The 21538-nt window shown below is 38.2% G+C and overlaps 1 protein-coding gene across 1 annotated transcript; it reads left to right on the top strand.

The window, feature by feature from the left end:
* The first annotated feature begins 2015 nt into the window (after positions 1-2015).
* egln2 (egl-9 family hypoxia-inducible factor 2) lies at positions 2016-21331 on the top strand. Its single transcript, XM_059533436.1, has 6 exons — positions 2016-2222; positions 2882-4196; positions 16292-16411; positions 16505-16641; positions 18759-18826; positions 20430-21331. Exons 2-6 carry the CDS (start codon positions 3099-3101, stop codon positions 20480-20482), a joined length of 1476 nt encoding a protein of 491 aa, XP_059389419.1. The 5' UTR covers positions 2016-2222; positions 2882-3098; the 3' UTR covers positions 20483-21331.
* Positions 21332-21538: the final 207 nt, after the last annotated feature.

The raw sequence follows: 21538 nt of genomic DNA on the forward strand, positions 1-21538 counted from the left end.
CAAATCAGAGTCAAAAACAAGCCAGGGTCGTAACCAAACATCAATCCAAACAGAAACAAACAAACAGGAACAAGAACAGGAACTCGAAGACTAGGAACGCGAGGAAACTAGGTGACGGAAAGTAAGGACTCCATGCAGACAAATAGAAAAAGACTGGTTAATATAGGGAGGGTAATGACTATCAAGTAAAGACACCTGAGTGCAATTAACAGGAGTGCAATTACTGTGATGAAGGGACAAGGCTATGTGGGAATTGTAGTGCTTACCGTGAGGTGCCTATGGGGAAGTGAGACCACTAGTGGAGACTCAGGGAAACAGAGACCAGACAACGTGACAAAACCTTTATTAACCATTTTTATATTGATTACATTTTTATACTGGGAAAAGGACTACACTTTCAGATTATCAAACTGTTTCATACTCTAAAAGATCATTAATAACTAAAATATTAATATGATTATACATACTATAAGTTGAGTAGAACATGTATCTGTGCAGTCTGGCACTCTTGAGCTTGCTGAGAAACTTCAGCCCAGCTGCTAGAGAGCCATGACCTTGGCATTGGTTACTGTTATCTATGTTACTATGTGATATTAATGTCATTGCCTTCATATCTTTTTGCTTTACCATAGCCATTTCAGTTATTAAAATTAACAAGCGTAAAAAAAAACCACACTGTTTATAACACACAGATACTTTGCCCAACACACTAAATCATAACCAATAAAGGCATTAAGACAGTTATCCAAACCACTATAAAAAGCAGTTAACTTAAGGCTTCCTGATATGTGATGTCAGGAAACGCCCACATGCTGTAGTTTATTTACAAATTATGACATTAAGTTATGACATTTTTAGCTTATAGAAGTTAAACACTAGGAAGCTTTGAAAAATCGCACAACCTTTGTTTCCACACAACCTACTTAGTCTTCATTCATTGCTTTCAGACTCTTTATGTATTCTGTGCTTTAACTGTTGACCAATATTGACCAATAACGTCACAAAATTTGATTACAAAAGGAATCCTTCTTCTAGTTGTCAGATTTCATACACTCTAGAAACTGATTGACCTGTATTGCATTACCAGGAAAGTCAGTGACTCATAGCTAGATTGCATTAGTATTAAGCCGACTGGTGGATAGAGAAGAATGAGTCATTCAGTTACTTGGAATGACATGAGAAAAGTGTGTGTGTGTGTGTGTGTGTGTGCTGAGGGATTGTGTGGGAGTTGTTCCAGTACTAGAGCCTGCTAAACTGAGCTCTTCAAATGCTTCTAGAGTTAAGTACAATTTAATGTGTGTGTTTGTGTGTGTGCGCGAGATAATAATTAAACAAAAAAATGTCCAAATTAAAATAATACAAATATGTTGTTGTTTTAAATTAAATGAATGTTTATATTAAGTAGAATATTATTTGAGATTATTTATTTAGATTATAAATACAGATCATTTATCATTAATATTATACCATTCATAGATATATTTATTATATAATAAATATATTATTATTATTACTATTTTAATTTTTTGGGGGGGACTGGGGCAATAAAATATATACATAAAAGTCATAATGAAAGTCACAAAAATAAATGATGAAGGCATTATTAAATGTTTTCAGTACAGTTTTACTGTTACCTTCAAATAACAGAATGGTAGAATAAATATATATATATATAGAGAGAGAGAGAGAGAGAGAGAGAGAGAGAGGGAGAGAGAGATTTGAACGAATTATTTCATACTTATGTCTACATTTTGTGTGACGTTCTGATTCTGGTGAGCCGCTGTTGTTATTGTGGCGTTAAGGGTCACGTGATGCGAAGGTGCGCACGTGTAAGTGACAGAGCCGCTCATGGAGAGAGAGAAGATGAGGGAGGGGCGGCGTCACACCCGGAAGCGAGGTTACTAATCCTACTATGGGTAAAACCCGAGTCGTTAATATTAATGTGGTTGCTTGATTGGACGCTTCAAGAGCATGCTAGATTAATATTAATGAGCTAGGTCTTGCCATAGTAGGATATGTAATTTCAACCACCCGCATATTGTTTTATCTGAAACGAAGCGTACTTACTCTTTGTTCACCAAGGATTGTATGGACAGAAATCACAGTGTTGCCTGTGTTCAAACGTTGTTTCATTTATTTTGTACCATCTGAAATGAGCGAGAAAACACTGTAAATTCTTTATAATCGCTGCTGGTCTTTTCTAGCGGGTGTACCATACAAAGGTAAGTAGCTACTGTAACTTAAGCCAAATACGGCAATATTTCTCTCCTCGTAGTTAAGATTTTGATTTAACTTTATAAACAGACAAGTAATATTACCAGTTTACCATGATGCATATTATTATAGAAATAGCCTAAATATTAAAAGCAATATGTCTTTGAATAATGGATTGGGTACCGGATAATTTCACTGGTTTAATTATGTTTCATAACACGTATACCGTTATTTTTTTGTTAAAATATATTAGAGAACGTTATGCATTAAGCTTTTCTATATTAAAAATATATGCATCTACAAATATATTTTATTGCACACGTTGTATTCATATTTTGTCTACATGCCTATCTCATATGAATTCAATATAGGCAAATTATTTTAATATTTGTTCATTTTCAGTAGCCTATATATAGGCTACGCGTAATTTTTTAATTGATCGTTTTATCGTAGCCTATGTCAGTTAGGTTTATGACGGTCTGGACTTTTTTCTGAAGAAAACTTTATTTATTTCATTATAAGCCAAAAGTTTATTGTTGTTGTTGTTGTTTCATTACACTACATTTCACCTATATGACGTTATTAAAATGACAGAGAGTATGACTGGGCAGATGTGCGTTAGTTTCACAATGTTTTAGTGATTTAACCGATGTGACTCTGTCTTTAGACGCTCATAAACCCTTGTCCAGGAAATAAACAGCCATGGAAAACAGTTAATCGATAATTCTGTAATAACCGAAGAAAAGTATTTATGGTGTGCTGGGAAAGTTTACCGAGGAGCTCCGTGATAACAGCGCCGCCAGGCAGACATGAGCAGAGCCCATTCTGCAGAAAATGAGGATTGGACGTGAGCTACGTGCGCATCCAGGAGCAGACGACATGACATGGAGAGACTGCAAAACACGGACCTTTTAAACACACACGGACGCCAGAGGATCTGTTCACCGCAAGAGAGAGTCACCAGTGGCTGTTGTGAGTCTCACGCGGTGAGTTCAATGGTTCTGAACGCCACCACAGCAGAGGAGCTGCTGGCAGGACATGCGTCTAGATCTGGACCCGGGATCAAGCTTTTGGAGGAGTCCAAGAGTGGCTTGCCTTTGTATAATGGCGGAGGAATGGTGTCCCTTTCACCTACTGCAGAAGAAAGTTATCATGATGCGCCTGCGCAGACGCAAAGTGGGTGTTTAAATCTTAATAGACTAGTGGAGACCCCCAATGGGGGCCTCACGGGTAATGGGGACAGGCCTTTGAAGAAGCCTTGTGGAGATGTGCGATTCAGACAACTCCTCCACCAGAGGAGAAAAGATGAGGAAAACAGTGACTTCGGGGCCCATGGTGGTTTACCCACAACGGGATCTGGATCTAGCGGTTCTTCAGAAACGTCCCATGGACCCCACCCTCCGTATCCTCCGCTTGAATGCAAAAGGAGGAGGCTTGAAACAGACTCCAAAACAGACTCTAGTAAAAGCACACGGGCTGTTACACCCCTCGCAACCAATTGCCAACACAAAAACGGTGGCGTTCCCAGCTCCATGTCATCCCCCAGTTGGGTCCATCACAATGGGCACAAAGTTACAGGGAACCATGCATCCCCTGGACAGGCCGAGGTGCGGTCCACGTCGCCCGCGGTGACCACCAGTGCAGGCTGGTCTCCAGAGCACATGGCTGAGCAGTATATAGTTTCTTGTATGAAGTTTTATGGCATTTGTGTCAAAGATGGCTTCTTGGGCGATCGACTAGGCAGTAAGGTTCTGGAGGAAGTGGAGACTCTAAATCACAGCGGGAAGTTTAGAGGAGGCCAGTTGGTCAGCCAAAAAAACATCCCATCTAAGAACATCCGTGGAGACCAGATAGCCTGGGTCGAAGGCAACGAGCCCGGCTGCGAGAACATCGGGACCCTCATGGCCCACTTTGATGAGGCCATCATGCGCAGTGCAGCCAATGGACAGCTGGGGAATTATGTCATAAATGGCCGCACCAAGGTGAGCGAGAGGCGATGAGGTGGCATATCTGTGCTTACAAATTACAATTCTGTTTGCATTTACTCATGTCGCTCCAAAACTATAGCTTTCTTTTTTTCTGTGGAACTTAAAAGAAGATATTCTGAAAAGCAATGGAAGTCAATGGTGTAACAAAACTGTTAAAAATATGCTGATATTTAAAAATATGCCTTCTAGCAGTACAAAGAAAGTCACAGAAATGACATGAGGGTTGAGGAAGTGATGCCAGAATTATAATTTTTGGGTGAAATATTATTTTTATTTGGACCAGTATGGTGACACTTGATTTGTCTTGGGTAGTTTTACTTTGTGAAAGTCAATATCTGTATAGGCACCAAAGAAAGTCTTTGCAGCAAAAAAAAAAAGGCCTATTTAAAATTTCAACTATTATTGATATAAATAATATATAGTTTATTTACAAACTATATTGGGTAAGTTGTCACAATGAAACTATCCATAACTATAAATGACTAACCATAAAACAGGCTTTTCAGCAAACAATGGTAGAAAGCGAACATCTTAAATGTGACAAAGTGAAAGTGCTGAAAACATTCTTGTTAAAGGGATAGTTCACCAAAAAATGAATTTTGTTTTATTATTTACTAACCCTAAGTTGTTCCAAACCTGAAAGAATTTCTCCCTTCTGTGGAACACGAAAGAAGATATTTTGAAGCATGTTGGTAACCGAACAGTTGCTGGTGGCCATTAACTTCCATAGTTTTTTAAGTTAGCAGCTACTAATAGCAACTGTGTATACAAACATTCTTCAGAATGTCTTATTATCTGTTCAAAAGAAAAAAGAAACACATGCAGGTTTGGAGCAACATGACTCATCATCATGAGTCAATGATGACCAAATTTCCATTTAAGATCTAAAATCTTACCCGAATCTTCACGATTCTGCACTCATGGCAGTCAATTTTTTGACGATTTTACGTATCCAAAGTTATCAAGACAGTTGTGAATGGTAGTCAGTGGAAGTATACTCAATTGTCAGAACTCCCAAGTACAACAATCCCACTTTGTATTGTTCTTTTGCGCAATTCAGAACCATGATCTGTTCACACTTGAAATCTGATATTGGCCACATTTAAAACAACAATGTGAACAGCTATACCAAAAAAATAATTGAGCACTAAGGCTCGCAGTGTGAACGTAACCTAAGTTGCGGTCACATTTACCATTGATAATAAAATTTTGCAGGCAGTATCTAGTCATTTCAATAGGAATCAATGTAATCTGAAATTTATTTTAAGGGTGAAGAAGTTTCCGACACAACGTTTCATATCAGGTTGAAGTTTTTTCACACAAGTTCACTGCGTCGGCCAACAGAAAGCTGCTTGATCTGAAAACGATTTTGTGTGAGTTTTACTTTGTCTGTCACTACACTATTGACAATGGTCAATGGAAATCTTTTGAAGTACAAAATTTAGCTGAAAATTCACAAATTTTACCTCGCTTTTATACTTTCAGAGATCTAGCCAACATTATGTGTGACAACTTTCCCCTTTATTAAGTATGTTTCAGTAGATGCTAGTTTAGCTATTACTTTATGGCTAAAACTGGAACACACTGTCAGTGGTGCAAAACTGCATTCAGGAAGTTGCGGTTGAGTGTATCAGACAAGATATTGACTGTCTGTGTTGTGTTTCTTCTCACTGTTCCACTGTCCTCAACTACCAGTCTGAGAAATGCAGTCCTATCTGATCCCAGATCAGTGTTTCTCTGGCTTTGAAGACTCCTCTGTCAGTCTCTATCTCTACCCCATATACAAACAACATTTCTTACTGCCACTAAAGTGCATTGCTTGCGTGTAAGGTGTGTGTGTGTGCTTGTATATACAGTATCCTTATTGTACATGTGAGACGTATCAGAGCTTATCAGATAAAAATCGCAAAAACAAACCCTGGATCTGAAAATGAGAATTACATTTTTGGTCAGGTTGAAATTGAGACTTTCTGACATCACAAACAGTTGAGAAAACAAGTTGACTGAACATCACGGACCTGTGTGTGCTCAAAGTGCAGCATCGGTTCTGTCGCCGTAAATGTTCAAGCCAAGCTAGCATTTATTTAATGCAAAATACAGTTAAATGGCAATATTGTGGAAGTTTATTAAAAATAACTGTTTGTTATTTGAATATATTTTAAAATGTAATTTATCCATGTGATGCAAAGCATCAGCCACATGATCCTTCAGAAATAATTTTAATCATTTAATGAAATCATAATTTACTGCTCAAGAAACATTACATGTTGAAAACAGCTCTGCTGATTAATATTTTTGAAGAAACCATGCTACACTATCATTCAAAAGTTTGATTGAAATTATGTATTTTATTCAACAAGGATGCATTAAATTAAATTAAACAAAATAATGTGACAGTAAACACAAAAAAAGTAACTGCATTTAATATATTTTTTTTTACTTTCTATTCATCAAAAAAAAGAAATCCTCAAAAATATTAAGCAGCAACAATGGTTTTCAATGATGAAAATAATAAGAATAATTTTTTACAACTTAGCACTAATAATAATTGATAATAACGGAGCACCAAATTAGCATACTAGAATGATTCCTAAAGGATCACGTGGCAATGATGCTGAAAATTCAACTTTAACTTTAAAATGTTAAAATATAAAAGATACTGTATTTTTGATCAAATGAATGCAGAGTGAGCATAAGAGACTTCTTTCAAAAACCTGAATCATTCTTAATCTTAAATATTCTGACTACTAGTGTAGCTTCAATGCATTAGAGTAATTTTTATGGCTGCGGGAGTGTTATGAATGCAGCTCAGGACCATGTGGACATGCCTGTTGTAATCACAGCCCGTCCATTGCTGTTGCCATTAGAAACCTGATCTGGATGACCTTTTAATGAATTTTCAGATAGTGTCAGCATGTCCACTGCAGCTCTTTCATCAGAGCGATTGAGGGAGGAGAGGCATGAGTCTTCTGTTCAGTGGGTCGGATCAGTCTGGCTGCAGTGGGGCAGGGTTTACTTTTTGCGGTTTTGTCTGACACTTGACACAGTTGACAAGAGGAGATAACACGTGCGACCGAGTCACCAGTATAGATCATGTAGCCGCTGCTTACTGCATATGATGCCCTGGTGCCCCTCATGTGCAAGCATCACTGACACTAATGATGTAAGGATACAGGTGCAAGAGACGTGATCCCCTCAGGATGAAGTCATCCGTTGCAGATCATTCATGTCTCTGTTTGTGGAATGGGAGCAAGAGGGGGTCAACGTGTGAAGACGAGTGTATCTGAATCTGTGTGCACAGCTAACACATCTCGGGACAGGAGCAAAAAGCAGCTGTAAAGTCTTTCTTAGTCACAGCAGTCAGAGCAGAGGCAGAGGAAGACGTGACAGATAGTCGGCAGTGAAGTTATGACAGTACACAATACGCATTGCTGCGCAGTCCTCCGTTTAGTTGTGAGTAAAGTGGTTGGCCTGATGGTCTGTATGCAATTTTAATGTTCGACCCTGCACTCATGTGCTACACTTCTTGACTGCCCAAGCTCACGCAAGCTCCTCTTTTTCTATGGCCGAATGTTTGCATTCAGTTGGAGTAAGTGTTTTTGACTCAAAGACCACTGTGCATTCAGAATTATCTGGATGTATTTGTGAGAAAATGGCGCTGAGGCTGTAATCAGACACGTTTGGTAGATCTTCCAATAAAATGTGCATCATTTTCTAGAACGCCGACGGAGCCAAGGCCAATCCGTACGAGACTCAGCAAATACAGAACAATCCTTTGGGCGTGATGAAAGCAGTTAAGTCTCTACTATCAGGGTGTAATATAACCTGATGGTACGCGTAGTGAGTAGTTAGAGCAACTCATATGTGGTAGTTGCAATGGATAACTCTCAGTCATGATAGCTTATTTGGGTTCTCTAAATTGATACAAGCGGATGCCACCCATTTTCTTTTGCGTGACAACGATCGGGGAAACCCAGGGAGACGCATCAGTTTTTATTTAATTACCCCTCTTTTGGAAACAGCAGTATCTCTAGACACAGTGAGGAGTAAACAACCCAATACAGGGATCAGTGCAAGTTAGTGTCTAAAGGTGTCTGAAGAGGCACAGAATTAAAGTTACCGTGATATAGGCTGGAGACGGATGAGCCGGTATCCACCATCAACTCAACCTCTACAGTATCAGAAGCTGTTGTGGAAACAGGGCAAGCAATCTTAATTGTTGTTGCTTGTCATGCATGTGAAGAACAGTACTCAGGCTGTTGGATCTCATGCACTGAACGTGTGTCGGTCGATCGACACACATGGGCAAAATGTCCCATTTTCTGGCAATTTTTACATTTTCTACAAATAGCAGGGCAGTGTTGTGCATTGCTCACATGTTTACCAGACACACAGCGGTAGCATGTGCAGGAAGACTATGTTGACAGTAAAGAGCCAGAGTAAGAAGGCTTGTGGTGTTTGCGTGATGCATTTATGCCGCCTCCGACCCGCAGCATTATTTGACTGTGACTATATGGCTTGCACAGATATAGCCTGGTCCCCTGTGATACTCTTTGCTTGTTCACTTACAGCCTCAATCTGAGTAACGATTGTAATTGACTTAGATAAGGTCAAATCAGTTTAGACTTGCCACCACTAACTCTCCCGGGCATGGGAGGAAGGGGCCTGGAAATGTGAGTGTTTACCATAGACATCCTTCATCAATTCTGTGTGCAGGCGTTCAGCATCCTCGTCGCCAATTTTATGTCTTATGCAGATGAAATTAGACACGGGGAAGTACGATACAACTCTAGTACCTAGTATCAACAATATAACATGGTGGCAAAGCTGAATTTTCAGCAACCTTGCTGAATAAAATGATTAATTTCATTTAATAAATCTTACTGTCCTGGTTGCGTAAATAGACCAAGCTATTTCTAGCATGTTGTTCCACATTTACATTATCCTTCAAACATGGATATAAAAACAAAACATGTAAATATATAGTGTACATTTTGTGCAAGTAATATGTTAACTATACATATAAACCCCAAGCACAAGGTCATCTAATCAACGAGGGTGTTTATAGTTTGGCAGGATTTATGCTCAATAACTTCACAATATTTTAGATCACAATAAATGCCTTAAACACTGATCTTTAATTGTGTAAAGGTCACAACTGGCACAAATATCTTTTAAGCCGAAACCTCGAAAACAAACTTCATTCTAGCAGCTAATTCATTGTCTACATGTTTGTTTAGGTTTGATATCAAAACCGGACAAAGCCCAAGTGATTTTAAGAATGCCTGTAAACACAGTTTACTTGAATTGTCGGCTGTTTATCAAAGGCTGATGGTTATCAGTGTGTTGCTGTTTATTTGAATGCCACATCGTCTGCTGTTTTCATTTTCATTATTAATTAGTTGTCGAAAGCCTCATCATTTTGGAGTGCTGATAGCACTATTTGATTATAGAAATATGTTGAACCGGTTAAATCAAGGCTATGTAAATTGTCCCAGAGAGTAAAGAACATTTCAGTGATAAAGCCACATCAAAAAGGCTGCAGCTTTTCCCATTGCATTAGAGCATCTGTTTCTCCGGGGCCATATAACTCCTTTGTTTTCTCTCCAGTGCGCTGATTGTCCTTAATCAACCCTCCCATTAGTTCTCTTTTTTCCTCTCCGTCTCCTCTTCCGAGCCTTATCAGACCCCTTACTTTTGAACCAGCCAAAATATTTCTCACCATTACCCTTGAAACAAGACACGTAGCACGTTGTATGCTGCAGGAGAATGAGTGTGGGTGCTCCTTTCTCTCTAATCCAGTGCTTTCAGAGAAAGATCCTGGTTTCATTCTAGTATGCATAGAAACCATTTGATTTTGGGAAGACGTGGCAGGGGAAAGGATAAAAAGGAGGGAACAGTGAGTACCAGCATCAGCCACATGGCAGACTTCACATGCCCCTCCCAGAGAGAGAGGAACCAGCCAAACAAAACATCACAAGCATTACTTTATTTGCATTCGTCCACTTAAAAGTAATAGGATTAATTAGAATTAAAATATTGTATATCTTAGATTAAGATATACAATAGTAGAAAGGTGTAGAGAGGAAATCGAGTATCTCAACGCTTCAACTCAGTCTTTTCCTCTGCAGTGAAGAAGTTAAGTGGTACTGTGGGATTGAACGGGAGACAGTTTTGACTGGCCAAATATTCCAACGTTTCCGACCACAACCCAGTGACATAGATGGAAATTTTTAGGAACTGTTGGGTTCTAGATGAAGCAAGGGGTTTCCAAAAATGGCATGTGCATAATAAGAAGGATTTGTTCATATTTTGATTATGTAAGCATACCTTTCAACCCATTGATTCATTTAATATTCTGGTTTCTAGAAATCTGAATTTGACAGCTGCCATATTACTCTATTAATCACAATTGTGGTCGGGGAAGTCGTGGGCTAATGGTTAGAGAGTCGGACTCCCAATTGAAAGGTTGTGAGTTCGAGTCCCGGGCTGGCAGGAATTGTGGGTGGGGGGAGTGCATGTACAGTTCTCTCTCCACCTTCAATACCACGACTGAGGTTCCCTTGAGCAAGGCATCAAACCCCCAACTGCTCCCCGGGCGCCGCAGCATAAATGGCTGGCCACTGCTCCGGGTGTGTGCTCACAGTGTGTGTGTGTGTGTGTGTGTGTGTGTGTGTGTGTGTGTGTTCACTGCTCTGTGTGTGTGCATTTCGGATGGGTTAAATGCAGAGCACAAATTCTGAATATGGGTAACCATACTTGGCTGAATGTCACTTCACTTTCATATAAACATCTTAGATAATCCACCAAAATGGTGAAAAAGAAGTACACTTTTATAAAATGAGCATACTTTTAAAAAAGTTCACAGAAATAATATACTTTAAAAGAATAAACATATGTGTGAACTGAACATAATGTACCCTAATTGCATGGATTATACTTTCTATAAAATGCAATTAGCTTTACTTTTTTAACTGGCATAACTGGCTGCCCACTGCTCCGGGTGTGTGTTCACGGTGTGTGTGTGTGTTCACGGTGTGTGTGCACACTTTGGATGTGATAAATGCAGAGCACGAATTCTGAGTATGGGTCACCATACTTGGCTGAATGTCACTATGAAACTATGTCACTAATTAGTTACGCATATGCAATGATGATGTTGAAATTTATCATCTACAAATATAGTTGTTTTAAGAAATCTATTTTTGATTTGAAGTGCACATTCAATACAGTTAAGTGCACTACTTTTTCACAAGGTTACACATACTCTACACATGTACAAAAATTATTATGGGCCATATTAAATATAAAGATATATTAAAGGAACGCTGTTTCAATAGCAAGCAGGAGGAATTTATAAATCATTCATAAAAAAAATAATAATTTAATTAGGTTTTTTTCAGTTTCTGTGGGACAATATAATGAAGCATGCATCATAAATGAGAAACTTAAATGATGCATGTTATTTATTTAATTTGAAGTTACAAAACTAATGGTGTGGTGTAAAAATGGCAATAAATAAAATTGCAGTAAACGTTAGAATATGGACCTGAATCGAATGTCATGCATGTAAATATCAATTAGTTCAAAGGTAAATTCCACTTTTCTTCTACTCTGAATGAGTGTTTTTGTAGTCCTGATGTCTCAATGTGTGTGTGTGTGTGTGTGTGTGTGTGTGTGTCCTTATCTAACCCTTATGTCCTACTAATCCTGTGCACTCTCATCATCAGGTTAACACTCTTTTATCTCACCTCAGCACAGCCTGTGCTCAATATCCATCTGACTATCAAGGCTTGAAAGGTTCTTACATGATCAAAACAATGTTGTTTTAAGGAACTGCGCATGTTAACCATAAACAACCAAAGAATATCAAATAGCTCATTAATGACATCGTCACAGCATCACTTATACAACCCGAATTCCGGAAAAGTTGGGACGTTTTTTAAATTTTAATAAAATGAAAACTAAAAGACTTTCAAATCACATGAACCAATATTTTATTCACCATAGAACATAGATAACATAGCAAATGTTTAAACTGAGAAAGTTTACAATTTTATGCACAAAATGAGCTCATTTCAATTTTGATTTCTGCTACAGGTCTCAAAATAGTTGGGACAGGGGCATGTTTACCATGGTGTAGCATCTCCTTTTCTTTTCAAAACAGTTTGAAGACGTCTGGGCATTGAGGCTATGAGTTGCTGGAGTTTTGCTGTTGGAATTTGGTCCCATTCTTGCCTTATATAGATTTCCAGCTGCTGAAGAGTTTGTGGTCGTCTTTGACGTATTTTTCGTTTAATGATGCGCCAAATGTTCTCTATAGGTGAAAGATCTGGACTGCAGGCAGGCCAGGTTAGCACCCGGACTCTTCTACGACGAAGCCATGCTGTTGTTATAGCTGAAGTATGTGGTTTTGCATTGTCCTGCTGAAATAAACAAGGCCTTCCCTGAAATAGACGTTGTTTGGAGGGAAGCATATGTTGCTCTAAAACCTTTATATACCTTTCAGCATTCACAGAGCCTTCCAAAACATGCAAGCTGCCCATACCGTATGCACTTATGCACCCCCATACCATCAGAGATGCTGGCTTTTGAACTGAACGCTGATAACATGCTGGAAGGTCTCCCTCCTCTTTAGCCGGGAAGACACGGCGTCCGTGATTTCCAACAAGAATGTCAAATTTGGACTCGTCTGACCATAAAACACTATTCCACTTTGAAATAGTCCATTTTAAATGAGCCTTGGCCCACAGGACACGACGGCGCTTCTGGACCATGTTCACATATGGCTTCCTTTTTGCATGATAGAGCTTTAGTTGGCATCTGCTGATGGCACGGCGGATTGTGTTTACCGACAGTGGTTTCTGAAAGTATTCCTGGGCCCATTTAGTAATGTCATTGACACAATCATGCCAATGAGTGATGCAGTGTCGTCTGAGAGCCCGAAGACCACGGGCATCCAATAAAGGTCTCCGGCCTTGTCCCTTACGCACAGAGATTTCTCCAGTTTCTCTTTTGATGATGTTATGCACTGTAGATGGTGAAATTTGCAAAGCCTTTGAAATTTGACGTTGAGGAACATTGTTTTTAAAGTTTTCCACAATTTTTTTACGCAGTCTTTCACAGATTGGAGAGCCTCTGCCCATCTTTACTTCTGAGAGACTCTGCTTCTCTAAGACAAAGCTTTTATAGCTAATCATGTTACAGACCTGATATCAATTAACTTAATTAATCACTAGATGTTCTCCCAGCTGAATCTTTTCAAAACTGCTTGCTTTTTTAGCCATTTGTTGCCCCTGTGCCAACTTTTTTGAGACCTGTAGCAGGCATTAAATTTTAAATGAGCTAATTAAGTGGATAAAAGTGTAAAATTTCTCAGTTTAAACATTTGCTACATTATCTATGTTCTATTGTGAATAAAATATTGGCTCATGTGATTTGAAATTCCTTTAGTTTTCATTTTATTAAAATTTAAAAAACGTCCCAACTTTTCCGGAATTCGGGTTGTATTTGACAGACTATTCGTCATGGATTATCTTGCATTGCATGAACCATTTGACTAGAATAGATCAGATTTCCAGAATCTTTACTTGAGAGACAGACATTTTGGGTGAGTGTGTTGTGTTTGATTATTGGTTGTAAAGACACTGATAACTGCAATGAGGCTTTTAGCTGTGTGTGTGTGTGTGTGTGTGTGTGCCCACTTTTTTGTTCTTTCTAATTGGATAATTGAGCTTTTCTCTGCTCAGTCGTACAATATCTGTTCAGTTTGGGTGTCATAGTTGGCTTCCTGTGAAAAGCCTTCGGTCTGCCAAAGAAGGTGATGTCCTCTAATCTAGTTATGAGAGAAGCCAAGTACAGATCCAGTCAAAGCAGCTCCAGACTGTTATCTGTGCTCATCAGATTTAGAAACTTCTTTAGAAATGTGTAATCCGATGAATAAGCCTTTTATTCAATTATGTTTACTAACACATAATTCAAATCAAAAGTTACCTGTTAATATTATTTAATGCATCTGCACTAACATGAACTAACAATGAATGGTTGAAGTTATTAACTAATGTTATCAAAGATTAATATTTTAATACTCTAATACATGTATCTCTCATTGCTAGTTAATACTACTAACTAATGTTAACGAATGGGGCCGTGTTTAATGCATTATGTTGACAGTGACAGTGAAAGATGTACTTATTTGGTTGGTAATGTTAGTTTAAAGCAGTCATACTCCGCATAATCACGTGGGGGGTGTTGGTTTAGCAATGTGGATGTAGATTGAACCTTGGCCATTGCACTCCTGCCCCAAAAAAAAGAGAAAGAAACAAAGAAAAACGTAACTTTCTGAAAACGTAACATTTCTGTTATCATAACAAACACTTCTGTCTTCCCCAGTTGTTTGATTTTCTTTCTTATGTGAAACATGTTAACTTGTACTTATCGATGCAATGGTCGCTAAAACCGTGGTTGCCAACATACTTGAAAATATCGTCATGCTCCGCAGAAGAAAGAAAGTCAATCAGGTTTGGAACGACAAGAGAGTCAGTAAATGATGACAGAATTTTCATTTTGGGTGAACTGTCCCTTTAAGAAAATAGTGCACAATCACTTCTGTTGATCTTCAAACAGACCTTTTGCCGGAGCACATGCTGGCTGTGAAAGAGAGGTGGGCTGATGTGCCACTGTCTGGCCATGTGCTGCTGTTTAACCCATGTGACACACGTTACCACTATGCTGTGATCCAGTGATAAAGGCAGTTTCTCTCTCTGACCATATTTTAGAGAGCACCCTTATGCCTCACATTCCTGCCGCAACAGACCCCTTTTAACATCTCCACCATCATCCAGCCCAGGAATGCCTCATATCAGCCAGAGCAGAAACCGTGCCAAAACTGAGCTCTATGCCAAGCCATATGCTCTTGGTGGTTGACCCCAACTTTCTATTTCAATAAAGGTATGAGACAAAAGTCTTTTGAAGATTTTTTTTTCTTGCAAGAAAAGGTGAGATTGGCTGCAGTGTGTGACAACCCCAACTCAACATTTATACCTTCACCGAATCCGGATGCTTTGATCTCATCCAGTCATAATGCACATTAAACACACATGTCCATTTAAGGTGTCTAACTATGTCCCTCCAGATGCGTTTCTAAGAACGCTGACATTTATACATTTTCCTGTGTCACACTTCGATTTCCTGTTCTAGCTCATCTCGTGACAAACTTAAGCACATTAATTAGACATTTAATAAAGAAAGAACACTCCTTAGTAGAGTAAAGCAAATACAACTACTATGAATAGAAAAGAAAACTCAGACTGATGTTGCCCATATAAACACAGAGCATGTAAACTAACCACTATACCATATTGCCATTAAAATCATATGACTGCAAGTTCAAAAACAACTATATTCTTTCCAAAAAGAATATTAAAAAAAACTACTACTAATAAATCTAAATATAGTCTTATTTATATAAACTACCTTTCTAAAGTTTGTGGTCCGTATGATTTTTAAAAAAATGCTTTTGAAAGAATGTTTGTTGTATATGTTTATGAAGGCTGCGTTTATGTGATTTTGAATTGATTTTATTTTAATTCAATAATTGGGGGAAAAAATAGTGTATTTAATTATCTTAGTATGGCTTCTTTTTTTATAAGAAGTAAGAGATCTAGACACAAAAACAGTTAATCATTGACCCTAACAGAAATGTTTATTTTAATCTGTCACACGTCTGTTATGAAAGAACCTTGTGTTTATTATTTCACCTTACCATGAGCGTTCGGTATGTCATTTATCATATCAGAGTATGAGCCACATGCTCGTGGTTATAAACCTTCATAAACAGCACTGGATGATAACGGCGGTCTGTGTGCGGTCAGGCAGACATACTCTACCATACAGAACATGCTTTTCTATTAAAACCCTTTTGTTTTGGTACAGTTATTACTTGAGATGTGAGTACAGTAGGTAATAGATATAATATGGCCATAGCAGCCAGAACAGATTTTAATATCTGGCCCTTCATGAACAGTGTCACAAAATGTGTTCATTTGATTGTTAATCATCCTAAACCTCCCTCTCTTCTGCAAAACCAGGCCATGGTTGCATGCTATCCTGGAAATGGAGCAGGATATGTGCGACATGTGGACAATCCGAACGGCGACGGACGCTGCATAACCTGCATCTACTATCTGAACAAGGACTGGGATGCTAAGGTTTGGGATGCACCCTGCGTTTACTCTTAGTGTTACTTGATTAGTGAGGAAGGGAGTCCCTTTCTAGCATTTGTTTTTGATCTGTTTATCCAGGTTCATGGAGGTCTATTGCAGATCTTCCCTGAAGGTCGTAATGTTGTAGCCAACATTGAGCCTTTCTTTGACCGTCTGCTCATTTTCTGGTCAGATCGCCGGAACCCACATGAGGTGAAACCAGCTTTTGCCACTCGGTGAGTCCACACACAGTGTGTACAGTGCTACAGTCACTCACATAGAGCCAGGGGGCTTCAAAAATACATTACAAAAATCCAATTCATATGTACAATGCGGTGCTATTTACCGTATTTTCCGGACTATAAGTCGCACTTTTTTTCATAGTTTGGCTGGTCCTGCGACTTATAGTCAAGTTGCGACCTATTTATCAAAATTCATTTGACATGAACCAAGAGAAATGAACCAAGAGAAAACATTACCGTCTCCAGCCACGAGATGGACATAGAGCGCCCTCTCACAGCTGTAGACGGTAATGTTTTCTCTTGGGTCTAAATAAATGCGACTTATAGTCCAGTGTGACTTATTTATGTTTTTTCCTCGTCATGACGTAATTTTGGACTGATGCGACTTATACTCAGGTGCGACTTATAGTCCGAAAAATACGGTAAGTATTATTTATGCACTGTTTAAGTCATATGTTTTAGATTTAAATATATTAAATATATTCATATTATGAATTACCTTTTGTTTTTATATTTCAGTTTTTAATTTAAATTTTAGTATTAGCTTTGGTTTATATATTATTTTTTATTACTATTATATTTAGTATTTTTGTATTCAGTATTGAAACTAATGTCAGTTAATTGCCTTAAATTGTTCATTTTTTATTATTATTATTGTTATTGATTTATTTTTATTATATATATATATAATTTATTTTTTACAATAAAAAAAGATTAATAATGGTTTTAGTTACTACACTTATACAATGTCTTGAACACACCTCTTCTGTGATTATCATATTTTTAATTTATGAATCAAAATTCATATATTGGGGGATTCAATAAAAAAATGTCAGGGTGGTACAACTGTCTTTTTGTGTTTCTTTATCATCTGTATTGTAATATATATTTTTATTTCAGTTTTAGTACTTTAGTACTTTTTTCAGTTAGTTGCCAATTTTTGTTTAAGTTTTTCAACTAATATTTATATTTAAAAATGATTAATAATGGTTTTAGTTTTAGCTTCAATTAATGATAAAGATGCTGTTACAATGACTTGTACGAACCTTTTCTGTGATGATCATATTTTTAATGTATGAATTAAAATTACATTTTGTTTATTTTGGAGAATTTGTAATTATGTAATAATGTCAGGGTGGTACAACTATCCTTTTATCATAACGGTATCTCATATATCAGTAAAATGAAATTCTTAATGATAAAAACTCATTTATTATTGTTACTATTTAAACACCACCAACAACAAAAACATTCTGTTTTTATGAAAGGGAAAGGTTATTTCAGGCTGTTTAATGTCATGTGGTAAAAACTGCAGTCCTACAGTTCTCATAACCTCTCATCTATTGGATGTTGATCTATCCAAACACACACACACACACACACCTCATCCACTGCCATTGTTCTCGTACCGCTGCAAACACTACGGTTTGATTTGGTTGAGCTCTTTAAATGCCACACCTGCAGCTGCTCTTCCTCGGGAAGAGGGTCTGTGTTGAAATGAGTTTGATGAAACAAATTAAACGCTGCATTTTTGGCTCATCCCTTCCTAGTAAAACAATCAAAAACTTTTTACATTACAATCTACATTTAGGATGAGGGTCGTGGTGTTTCAACCCCCATCACAGCTGGGGGGCGAGGTGGGGCACAGGAAGTGCGTGCTTCCTGCTTGCAAGAGGCCGTTGTTTCAGTTTGTGAGCTCGTGCCGGTAGGAGAGAGCCAGGAATAAACAAACGAGTCGCTTTACTAGCATTAACCCTATCTGTGCTTTATCCACACAATGATCCACAAGAATCTACACATCTCAGACTCCAGTCAAGTCAAGTCAAGTCTGCTCTATTGTCAATTCTTCCACATGTACAGCACATACATACAGAGAATTGAAATAGCTTTACTCTCAGACCCCCGGTGCATACAGATAACATTAACAGTAGAGCCTAAAAATCTAGATCAAATATAAAATATAAAATACAACTATACAATATACTATACAATAAGGGCATGTAAAAAAATAATAACTCCATATCACAGTTACTAAACCACTGCCTTGGGATAATCAGATCCATATATGATCATCATACTGTCTGACTGAATGAATCTTTCTCTTCCCACAGCTACGCCATCACCGTTTGGTACTTTGATGCAAAAGAGCGGGCTGAAGCTAAGGAGAGGTACAGACTGGGTGAGTTTCAGACCTTTTAAAAGAAACTTGTGGCTTAGGCTGTTTTCTCACTACAAGTTTTCAGTTTGCCTTGAGCGGATACTCCACCCCAAAATGAAAATTTTGTCATTAATCACTTTACCCCAATGTCGTTCCAAAACCGTATGAGCTTTGTTCGTCTTCAGAACACAATTTAAAGGGGACCTATTATGCCCCTTTCACAAGATGTAAAATGAGTCTCTGATGTCCCCAGAGTGTGTATGTGAAGTTTTAACTCAAAATACTTTACAGATAATTTTTTATAGCTTCTTAAAATTGCCACTTTTAGGGTACGAGCCAAAACGCATCATTTTCATGTCTTCCCCTTTAAATGCAAATGAGCTGGGGCTCCGGGGAAGAGGGCGGAGCTTCAAGAGCTCAAGAACACGGCAATAAACACTCCACTATTAGTACAAGCCAGTTATCTTTACAGAAAACACACTCGGTTTAAAAATCAGTCATCTGTTGTACTGTGCATAAAAAATGCACTTTATGAATTACACAGATGGGAGCACGGCACGATAAAAAAATAACTCATGGTGCCATTGCATGCTATTACACATTTTATAAGCCCCACTTGTGATTATGAGCTTGACTAATTCCAGCGGTCGACTTCACATTGCTTTCATATGCAATTTTAAATCCCACTTTCCTATTCACGATCATTCTGGTAGCACGTGAAGGCAGCATTAGTGAAAACAGACAGACAGTGGTAGCTTTAGCAACATTAGCCTTACAGAGAGCCAAGAAGGTCTTTCAGAAAGGCAATTTGAAAAACTAACGCATGATACTTACTTCTTCTGGAGGTGTAGCTGGATCACGAACAGTTGGAACTGCTCCATCCTTCAGGAGAAACTTTTGTGCAAAAACTGCTTTAAACTGACCCTCATTCACAAAGCAGTCCGGTGTAAATGATTCGTGTAGAGTTGAGGGAGCATCTTCTTCAAAAACAAAATTAATCAAAAAACAGATTTTGTATAATATGTCCCCTTTAGGATATTTTGGATGAAAACCCGTAGGCTTGTGACTGTCCCATAGACTGCCAAGTAACTTTAACTGTCAAGATCCAGAAAAGTATGAAATACATCGTCAGAATAGTCCATCTGCCATCAGTAGTTCAACTGTAACATAAAACTTTTTGTAAGTGAAGAAAACAAAAATAATTACTTTATTCAACATTTCGTCTCCTGTGTCTCATTTTGGAGAATAGCCGCTGAACGCAAGCTTTTCTATGTCAGCCACGACAAAAGGATACATTTTCTACGTGTTTTTATGCTTTGATGTGAACGAAAACAGAAGAGCTGACACAGAAGAGCGTACGCTGCTTGCGTTCAACGGATATTCTCCAAAATGGCGCTACGGTGATGCAGAGAGATATTTGGATAAAACGGTGGCTGTCATTAAACTTATTTTTTCTTTATGGATTTATTTAAACATTTCTGCTTCTGTCTATTTTAGTGTCAATGTTATGCTGAGTAAACTTTGACAGCTGGTTCTCAGCCTGTTAAAATCTTTCTTTAGTTGTCTGACTTGAATTTTCCTTCTGTCCATCATTAAATATCTTCTCTCTCTCTGTCCTTCACAGCTACAGGACAGAAAGGAGTTAAAGTGCCCGTCACTCAGAGCAGCAAGACCTGAATCTCAGTATACGTGTGAACACTCAAGTGTGTCCCGTTGATGTGTGTGGCGCCGTTTTCAAGAGGAGATGCAAAAGGCCCAACAAGCGTGTCTCTTTCTGTGGCCTCAAACATCCAACAAAACCATTGATTTGATCGGGACTGTCTTTAAATGAACAGCATAAACAGATATATCTCAGACTCGATGGCCATGACTCTGAAAGGCTAGCAGGATTGGCCATTTTTTCTACAGCAGAAACGTCACAAACAGACATGCATTACTTTAGTATTTTGACGAATAACTGTATTTAATAAGAGTTACAGTTTCTAAAATCAGCCTACGCTTTTCAAAACGCTACACCTCTGTGTTTAAGTGGGTAGATGAGATTTTCCAGTGGCCTTTGTCATATCCTGTTTAGCCCCATGAATGTGTAACCAGCTTAACACAGAGATCTGACTTACGCCAAAGCTCAGCTAGATCATGAAAACTGACAAAATAACCAACAATCACATTATACATGAATGCTTCAGTGGACACAATCCCTTACAATTGAGCCTGAGCCCTAGGAAACATTCAGGGTGAATTCATTCACAAAGAACAGCGCCCTCTGATGGCGTCAGTTTTCACGCAATGCTTTGCTGCAGTAATTACGCAAATCTGGTAGCCTGGAAAGCAAATTTGCTTGCCATGGTTTCTCAGTTTGCAGCAGACTTTAGGGCCGTTAACATAGGATGTAGTTTTGCACTGTTTTTTGATAGTTGTCTTTGTCGGTTCTTCACATCTCGGTGTATTTTCTGTGTGTAGTTTCGCTCCAGGAGAGTTGTGCTTTAAAGACGCTGCTTCAAATAAAAAAGTAATTTAACTTTAAAATACGCATCCAGACTGTTTCCCCTGTGAACAGTCCCGTCCCAATTTTGTCTACTTTGCTGGGACTGTAAACTGATGCACCAATAATAAAATTCTGTCCGATAATGAAAAGTGATAATAATTGTCTAATTATAAGCTGATAACCGATAAATTGATATAAATATAATAAAATTCTATACTGTTTTGTAATCATACATTAAAAATGTAAAA

Source organism: Carassius carassius, chromosome 41 (genome assembly GCF_963082965.1).
Source record: "Carassius carassius chromosome 41, fCarCar2.1, whole genome shotgun sequence".
Classification (NCBI taxonomy): Eukaryota; Metazoa; Chordata; class Actinopteri; order Cypriniformes; family Cyprinidae; genus Carassius; species Carassius carassius.

Excerpts from the sequence above, each read along its gene's own strand:
- egln2 (XM_059533436.1), top strand. The coding sequence starts at position 3,099 with ATGGAGAGACTGCAAAACACGGACCTTTTAAACACACACGGACGCCAG. Across the intron at positions 4,197-16,291 it reads TCATAAATGGCCGCACCAAG|GCCATGGTTGCATGCTATCC; the intron begins GTGAGCGAGAGG and ends CTGCAAAACCAG. Across the intron at positions 16,642-18,758 it reads AAACCAGCTTTTGCCACTCG|CTACGCCATCACCGTTTGGT; the intron begins GTGAGTCCACAC and ends CTCTTCCCACAG.